General features: G+C 32.9%; 1 protein-coding gene across 8 annotated transcripts in view; it reads right to left on the bottom strand.

Moving 5' to 3' along the window:
* LOC125045220 (src substrate cortactin-like) overlaps nucleotides 1-10,000 on the bottom strand; it is a 43,238-nt gene that overhangs the window by 17,787 nt on the left and 15,451 nt on the right. For all 8 annotated transcript variants that reach the window (XM_047642382.1, XM_047642374.1, XM_047642390.1 and 5 more), the window contains 5 exons: nucleotides 9,655-9,765; nucleotides 9,262-9,383; nucleotides 7,782-7,899; nucleotides 7,255-7,585; nucleotides 6,873-6,957 (listed from right to left, as the gene is read on the bottom strand). In XM_047642382.1, the coding sequence (XP_047498338.1) occupies nucleotides 6,873-6,957; nucleotides 7,255-7,585; nucleotides 7,782-7,899; nucleotides 9,262-9,383; nucleotides 9,655-9,765 (767 nt within the window). The remainder of the gene's footprint in view (nucleotides 1-6,872; nucleotides 6,958-7,254; nucleotides 7,586-7,781; nucleotides 7,900-9,261; nucleotides 9,384-9,654; nucleotides 9,766-10,000) is intronic.

The following is a 10,000-nucleotide window of genomic DNA, read 5'->3' on the forward strand; positions in this document are numbered from 1 at the left end:
TACTATTACTATCATTTGAATCACTCATTATTATCATCATAATTATCATTATCTTCATCATTATTATCATTATCTTTATTACCATAAATATTATCATTACACTGTTATTAGCAATAATAACAGTAATAAAAATAAACATTACACTCAAATGTTCAAGGAACAGGGTAAATAGACTTCATGATTAAATCCTTTGTGCTCAGAGCTTGTGAAGCTATCTTACGTGAATAGCAAAGCACTGTGTGTATGTAGAGTCTTGGTACTTTGGTAGAAATAAATACTATTCACAAACTAGATTTACTGAAAGTGAAAAAAATAGTTTCAAAATCCTCCTAGACTTCAACTTCAGGCAATCCATAGGTAAATAAAAAATAATAATCATAAAGAAAAAAAAAATCATAGTGCTCAACTACCAATGGGTCAGTTAGGAGGATCAGGTACCCTCGCCTGAAATAACCATTCCTCGAGTTTTTGGGGAAAAAAGTATTTTGTTAATCTTGCCCATATCAAAACTGTTATTATTATCACTGACACTATGATAATAACAATGTTATTAACACTAATAGCCACAGAAAAAATATATTTCCAAAAATCAAGGAAAAGGGTTTACAGTTGAGATAGGTAGGACGAGTCATTGATTCCTTAGTGAATAAGGTTTTGTGTAGCCGTCTATGTGTAAACACACTGATTAAACTAAAATCACAGTGGGCATGGCATGTACTTTCATGCCACGCCTGGTGAAATGATCACACCAGTGCATTCCCCACCTATTTTTACCACCAATCTCCTTCCAAGAGCCCTGACTGCCATGCTCTTAAGGAATGTTTCTACAATTCTGCAGCTGAAACTGTTGGATCCTAGTGCTAGCAATCTGTCATACAGCCAGTAAACAAGATGGACATTTGCAAATATCATTTCATATGTTTACTTCATATGTACAATTAATATTACTAATGATCACACAAGCTTAAAAATCTGCAATATACAAAATATGTTCAGAAATGCATACTGGAAGGAACCTCACTCTGATTCTACCTTTTTAGTCCATGAAACTGTTGCTCTGTTGATATTCTTGAAACTGCACTTGTCAGCGAGGGAATAAGGGGAAAATTGCCAATCCTTCAAATAAATATACATCTTTTTATCTGCTTATAGCTGTTTAATTCATTATTCTGTTTAAGTTTCCATGGAAAAGAATCTCATTACAAATGGTGCTTGCCTTTTGTGTTTTTCTTTCACAATGTAGCTGGAGATCCATCAACTGTGTGTGATCAGGAGAATGCACACTATTAGCTGAAGATGGAGGTGACATTTCAGGAGATGGGGGGGGAAATCTGCTGGTGTGGCAAGCACTTTATAGGATACTTATCTTTTTTTTATTCTAAAAAATGTTGCAAATATTTTTCTGAATTAACCCATTGGTGCTGGGTGCATGCACTGACTATTCTTTATTTTATATACCTAATTTACAGACAGATAGATTCTGAAGTGTTTGGTCACTAAGGAGCCAATTAACAGGCCTACCTGACCTCAACTGTTCACTCCATTCCTTCGTTTTTTTTAGGAAAAGTTTGCACTATTATTATAATCATTTTTATTATAATCATTATTATTATAATCATTATTATTCTCTTATCATTATTATCTTTATCATCATTATTATCATTGTTGTTATCATCACCATTATTATTATTATCCTTATTATCATTATTTCTATTATCATTACTTCTATTATCATTACTTCTATCATCATTATTATAATTATTTTTATAATTATTTCTACTATCATTATTTCTATCATCATTATTATTATTATCATCATTATTATTATTATCATCATCATTATCATTATCTTATCATTACTAATTAAACACTGGCATTATCATAACGTTATTAACAATAACATAAAAAAAAAAAATTCTTTCTAAAATAAATGGAGTGGGGTAAACAGGTGACAACAGGTGCACCTCGGAACTGACTTCTTGGCGACTTGGCACTTGTGCCGCCATCGAGGGTAAACATAACTTACAAAATCAAACCATAGTAGACAGGGCATGTATACATCCCCCTGAGCACCAAAGGGTTAGTAAATGGTTATTAAGTACAGGACTACTTCATCCTAGATAACTTAACAAGAAAAAATATAATTTATTTGAAGTAGTGTGATACCATCATTAAATAAAAAATAAAGCCATGATTTCTATCACAACAAATTTCTTAAAGCATGTACATTTGTTACCCTAAAAAATGAAGGCTGTTAAACATTCCCTCTTTAAAGGTAAAGTACTAAGTAAAATTTCAATCCAATAGTGCATTCATACATTTCTTAACACTCCCATAACATTAACCCCTTGCCGACGGATACGATGGGTAGACACGTGCTTTGCCCACTGTTAGTACTTGTTTGATTGTTTATACATATAGATGGCTATACTTGTACTAAGTCACCAATGAGCCAGTTAGGAGTACTGCCCGTCTCGCCCGTTCACCCTTTTCTTTGATTTACGAAATATTTTACATTATCTTATTTTGCTGTTACTAATATTAAAAAACATTATAATAATTATAATGTTTATAATAAAAATAACACCATCGATATCCATAGCACTAGTAAAAAACACGTTTTTCCCGCCAATTCAAATCACGTATGGTCACAAGGTCTACTAATTGACTCCTTTGTGGCTAAGCACTAGCAGAGCCATCTATGAGCAGACATTTCACAAAAAATATAGAAAATGGGCACAGCATTTTCCCCATTTTTTGTTCATTTTCCCCGACGGCATTGGGTTAACAGTGAAATTCTTCACTTTTAAAGAGAAAAATAAGTTTTTCCCTAAATACACCAGGAATATGGCAAGACTGTTCATGAGAAAATCTTAACTAATCCACATTAAATTCCTTGTCAATTCCCAGCCAACAAAACCTATCTCAAAATGCCTGTTCTTATTTTATAAAAAGGCCTCCAGATGCAGCCTTGCACCACCCACATTCTGTATATACAATTCAAGCACATCAAGAGATGGGCATAGCCTCCAATTCACCTGACAAAATGTACATTCCAGGATCATTTCATTAACCCATGCCACCAGGGATGGCCTTTACATACATGCTCTTGTGTTTACATACAGATGCTTCCACAAGTGATTAGTCACCAAGGAGTCAATCACTAGTTCTATCTCACCTGTTTACCATTTTCCTTGATTTTCATATACATATATACTATATTTCTTTTTGTTGTTAATAGTATTGTTCAAATATCATTTCATATGTTTACTTCATATGTACAATTAATATTACTAATATCACCCCATATGGCAAGAATACATGCCATGCCCAATGTAACAAGTTTATTAATTGTAATTAAACATAGATGGCTCTACAAGTGCTTAGTCACCAAGGAGTCGGTTATTAGTCCTACGTATATCACCTGTTTACCCTTTTCCTTGACTTTTGGAAAGGGTCTTTTGCATTATTTTATTGCCTTAAATGTTATTGAGATATTAATGATAATTTAATAATCATAACTTCAATAACAATTATAACAGCATCGATGTCAACTGTATTAAAAAGAAAAACACTTCTTCCCGCCAATTCAAGGAATGGGGAAATCAGGATTGGTCGCTAGGGCTACTGATAGACTCACTGCCAGCTGAGCACATGTGGAGCCATCTGTATGTAGCTACATTCACGTGTGGAATTCATGTCGAACAAATAGCAAGTAGAATAATGAAGGGAAGTACAGGAAAACACACTAATATATTTTCCTGTACTTCCCTTCATTGCTCTACTGAACATTCACAAAAAGCTACAGGGGACAGAACATAAATCTGGGGCGAATGGGTTATTAACAGTACAGATACTAAAAGTGTTTGATTTTTTTTTTTTTTTTTTTTTATAAAAACTCGAGGAAAGGGGAAATCCCATAGGCCTACCAACTGGCTCTTTGGTGGCTGAGCTCCATCTATATGTGAAGTGAGTGAACATTACATGTTCCCACTGCGTTAATCTAATTCCAACACCATTAACTTTCCCTTGTGAAGAGCCCTTTTCCATCAACCTGTACAAGGCTAAAATTCCATCACAGTATGGTGATCATTAACTTACTTTATATGCCAAAACTACTAGTCTGTACTCCAAAAAAAAGCTTAATAAAAAAAGAAAAAAAAAAAGAGCATTACTTATCAAACAATCCCCAAACAAGAAAGAATGTAGGAAAGCTCAGAGAAGTTCATATCAAAATTAAAGAACAATTATAATCTTGCAAACACAGGAATAATAAAAATTATTATTCTCATTAGAAACAAAAATCTACAGACAACCACTTGCACCTAGGAATAAACACTAGCACACAACATCAAATTAGCTATTCTACAAGTGTACAAAGAATTACATTTTCTAGTGGAACAACAGGGTTCAAACCTAAATCCACAGCAAGCAAACCCATTTTTGGACAGTGATTTTGAAAGAAAAAAAAAATAATAAAATAAAAAAATCTACTTCCATTTTACATCCAAACATCTCTTCATAGTTTCTAGCAATATAGTACAGTACACATATTCAAATTGTAAAGGTAAAGATGACCCCCATACACATCTACTATGGGCTGATGGTGATTTTGCCATCTGAAATGCTATTCACTCTGATCATTAACTTGGATATTGGTAAATGAGTTTAAAGACATCCCTTCCATTTAACAACTGGTAAAATCTTTGTGCTGATTTTTTAAGAGTCCAGTTTCATCTGAAAACATAAGAGACTATAATTGATCTGTATAATTCATTTGAATGAACTTCACTAAAAGATATTAGTATTACTAACGTAGCACAATCAGTTCATCAGAGAGCTTTAGTTTGCAAAAGGATATCATTCCAGTCTAAAACCTGATGTTCTTTAAACCACCTGCATTCAAAAACCATCACAACAATAGTGTTTCAATCGTATCTGTCTTAGCTGAATGCATGACATCCAGTGTTCTCAAGTCAATTCTGTGAGAGAGAATTCAGCTGAAGGCAACATAGGGGTAAAAAGTTGGCCATATAGGTATCTGGTAGTTGAAGAAGCCAACAGCATGGCAGCAAGCAAATGCAGGATGGCATCAGATTGGGCAAATTACCCTGTCATGTGGAACATGCAAGGTCATGACAAAGACTGTTGAGATCAGCACCTAACAGACAATGTCACTAAACCCTGAAATCTTTCAACTGCCAACAATTTGGCAAAAAAATGTGATCCTATCTTTGACAAGACAATATTCCATCAAGTTACTTCTAGTTTTGAAAAAATACACTCAACTGAGTGCCACATCTGGTTTCTCTCCTAAACATGAGGCCGAGTACTAAGCTTCAGAGCTAGATAAAGTCTGTCTACTTCCACTGTAGGAGTGGGCCAATTAGGCTTCTTGAAATGGGACATAATATCTCCATCAGGTCATATGTAAATCACAGGCAAAACAATCCATTGATCAGTTCAAGTTACACAGTCAATCAAGAAAATTCACAGATATAACCTGATGTCAGGAGACCTGCTAAGAAGCAGCTAACATGCTTGCTTATAGCACCATCGGCATTAAATATCAGAAGTGAAAATCCAACAAACTGCTGATAATGCCATTATTTAAACTTTAAACTGTTTATACAAATACAGCCTAATTTAAACATATTTTTAAAAATCTGAGATGTAAAAGTTCTTAATAATATGATATTAATATTCCTTATAATCTTTGAAATGGAAGATTTTTAAATGATAACTACAGAGAATCTGTATAATGAAGTATATAGTAAACATGCTAAAATATCCAAGAGACTGTGATTTAAAAAATTGTTTCATAAAAAAAAAAAATTATATATACATACATATATATATATATATATATATATATATATATATATATATATATATATATTTATATATATTTATATATATTTACATTTATATATATTTATATATATATATATATATATATATATATATATATATATATATATATACACACACACATATACACATATTATTCATGACATGCTCTATCCATCATCAAAAACAAATGAAGATATAACAAGCTTTAATCTCATGAAAGACTTTCTCTCCTTCCCCACAGGCACTAGACTTTTCCTTGGAGACTGCACTATCGCTGGCCAGCTGTACTGATATTTACTAAGTAAAAATATGTGCACCTGAATGTTAGTTTTATAAAAGCTGCTTACTTATCAGGTTTCTTTCCTTGAGTTTTTCACTCCAATACTCGACTGAATGAGAAGTCACAGTCTACCCAAAGTTGAACTGCACGCTTTCGTCCAAGCATATACTGCACATCAGTTCATACAAGTATCGTTATTACTATCTAAAAGTAACCACAAAACTGCAAACTCTCTTGGAAGATAAAATTAACACAATAATGAAGCATCTTTACAGAAGAATAATGGACACATGGTATGGCAAAGGGTGTGTGGTGCATGGCTCACTCTGGTTCACAACTGCACAATTTAGTAGCGGCAAAGTGAGTAACTTGAAGCACCTTGGGCTGGTACAACAGGGTCAACCAGGGAAACAATCTAGGCCAGTGCAGGAAGGACAAAAAGTGGAAATAAAAAAAAATAATAATAATAACAGATAAATAAATAAATAAACAAACATAAAAGAATAGTAATAAAAAATGAAGTGAAAAATTTCTCTCATTTCTGCATTCTCAAACTACTGTTTCATCATTCACAACATTTTTGTCCACAACTTTAAAAATAAGAAATATAAATATGTGGAGTTTTAACCAAATGTTGCGATCTTTGTGAGAGAGACTGCAACTTTGTGCAATGGCCATGACCTTGCAGGTGGAGGGCAGGCAGGGTTGAGACGCACAGCCTCCGACCAAGTTCACTTACCTGTTCTCTTGATGATGCTGCCTCCTGCTCCAACTGTCTCCTCCGCTCCTCCTCCTCTGCTTGCTGCCTCTTTAGCGCTGCTTCCCTGGTGCATGTCAGAGGAAATCACACATCAGTCTGTCACTATTTCTAAGCCCACACTGTGTTTTGTTCACGAGAGCTATCTTGGAGAAGTTCCACACAATCAGAGCAGGAAGAGAACTAAGGATTTTTCAAGCAATGCAATGACTTCAAAAGCAGATAATTTACCATGAATTAATGTTTTTGAAGTAGGAACTTATTCCAGATATATATTGTTATGATGACCCACTGTTATTCTACATATACTAACATCAACTCCATTACCAGTGCACTAACAAAGTTATCTAATTTTTTAACACACCTCTTCTCCAGCTCTGCAATTTTTGCCATTTCCTGCTGTTCTTGTTGCTGAAGTCTCAACTGCTCCTCCTCCTCCTGTTTCTTCATTGCCGCTTCCAACTGCTTCTGCTTGACCTGCTCTCTCACGTACTCCTCATCCGCATTCTTCTTACGTAGCCGCTCCTCCTCCTCCTGCTGTTCCTGCACTAGCCTTATCTTCTCCTGCTGAATGATTGCAGCGTCTCCCTCATATCTCTTCTTCTTCTCCTCCTCCAACTGCTTCTTTCTCTCCTCCTCTTGGTTCGCAGCAAGGTTCTCAAAACGTGCTCTTAGGTTAGAGGCCTTCTCTGAAGCTGAAGAAAAGGTGGATTAATAGTGATTAACCGAAATATATGCATAAATACCAATTTTCCCTTCACTTCCCAGCTGATACTCCTGGGGATTCCAATGCATTCTCAAACATATATATAAAAACAGAATTACCGATACAAATCAAACCATAATGACTGTCAGTGTTGTCCTCCACAGAGACAGGTCTGGATACGTTACCTTGGATATCTGGCTTGGTCCTCTGGTAGTTGGTTCCAATGCTTTCTTGCTTTTCCTCAAACTTATGGGCTGACTTATCCATGCGGTCTGACTGGACACCAAACTTACCACCAAAGCCCTGCAAAATAAATCAAATTAACGTAATATCAAACAAGTGCTTCCATTCCCAAGGAAAATATATGCTGTTTAGCAATTTCAGTTAAGTCACAAGCAAAACTCTTTGCGATGCTATAAGCTCTTCCTGCAGCTGTGCTGTTGCAGTTTTACCATTTTCTGAGGTCTATATTTGGCATTTGTTAGGCTAAATGAAGATGGTTGTGAGCTAGTTGTGTTATTTTTTTATATTTTTGTATTATTATTATTTTCTCTCTCTCTCTCTCTCTCTCTAAGACATAATCCATTTAAATATGAAAAATTAGAATATAAAAAATAATAATAACAATTACAATGATGATGATGATGATGATGATGATGATGATGATGATGATGATGATGATGATGATGATGATGATGATGATGATGATGATGATGATGATGATGATGATGATGATGATAATAATAAAAATAAAAATAAAAATAAAAATAAAAATAAAAATAAAAATAAAAATAAAAATAAAAATAAAAATAAAAATAAAAATAAAAATAAAAATAAAAAATAAAAATAAAAATAACAATAACAATAACAATAAAAATAAAAATAAAAATAAAAATAATAATAACAATAACAATAACAATAACAATAACAATAACAATAAAAATAACAATAATAATAATAATAATAATAATAACAATAATAACAATAATAACAATAATAACAATAATAATAATAATAATAATAATAATAATAATAATAACAATAATAATAATAATAACAATAACAATAACAATAACAATAACAATAACAATAACAATAACAATAACAATAACAATAACAATAACAATAACAAAACAACAGCAGCAATAATAATAATAATAATAATAATAATAATAATAATAATAATAATAATAATAATAATAATAATAATAATAATGATGATGATGATATGAAGAAGAAAAAGTAGAAAAAAATAATAACAATACTATTACTATTAAAGTATCATCATCATCATCATCATCATCATCATCATCATCATCATCATCATCATCATCATCATCATCATCATCATCATCATCATCATCATCATCATGTTATTATCATCATTATTATCATTATTATTGTCACTGATAATAATAATGATAATAATAATAATAATATTATTATTATTAATATTATATTTATCATTAATATTAATATCATCATCGTCACCATCACCATCACCATTACTACTATTGCTATTATAAGTATCAGTATCATAATTATAATTATAATCATAATCATAACAGTAACCATAACAAAAACAACAACCACAGCAAGAATAACATGAAGCAGATAAATGGCTAAGAGCTCGAGAGAGAAACTCTTGTGCAGCGAAGGCCCCACCTTGGAGTGGTCCATCTGGCTCTCATGCTTCTCAACCTTCTCGATGTGGTCCCAACCGGCCGCTGTCTTGTCCTGCCGATCCTTCTGCACGCCAAACTTCCCGCCAAAGCCCACTGAATAATCTGAAGCCATCAAAGTACAGTTCAATGCTTAGCAGGTCTTTGCTTGGTCTAGGTTCGTTTTGAAAGGGATGGAACTGAATATGCTGATGGCACTAAGTATGCATTCAATCAATTAATTACTTATGCGAGTTGTCAGCCACACTTCACAAAGTGAAAGAATGAAAATATGGTACTATATATGACATGACGGAAAGCTGAAAAGCAGCTGTGAATAAACAGAAGGAAGACAATAATATCTGCTTCCGCCCACATCTTACAAACAGAAAATCACCTTTCTGACTCTCGTGCTTTTCTACTTTCTCAATGTGGTCCCATCCTGCAGCAGATTTGTCCTGGCGGTCAGATTGTACACCAAATTTTCCACCAAATCCCTGTGTGTAATCTGCATAAAGCAAAGTTTTGGATATAGCAAATAGGGTAAAATTGGCAATAGCAAAAAAAAAAAAAAAAAAAAAGAGCATTAAGCTTAGGCACCTCATTCCTGACTTATAAACTTATTATCTTAAATACTGATTAATTTCATTAAAAATAAATAAATAAATAAATAAATAAATAAATAAATAAATAAATAAATAAATAAAAAATCTGAAACATGAAAATTGTTCAATATCAATATC

The sequence above is a fragment of the Penaeus chinensis genome, chromosome 3 (assembly GCF_019202785.1).
Source record: "Penaeus chinensis breed Huanghai No. 1 chromosome 3, ASM1920278v2, whole genome shotgun sequence".
Taxonomy (NCBI): Eukaryota; Metazoa; Arthropoda; class Malacostraca; order Decapoda; family Penaeidae; genus Penaeus; species Penaeus chinensis.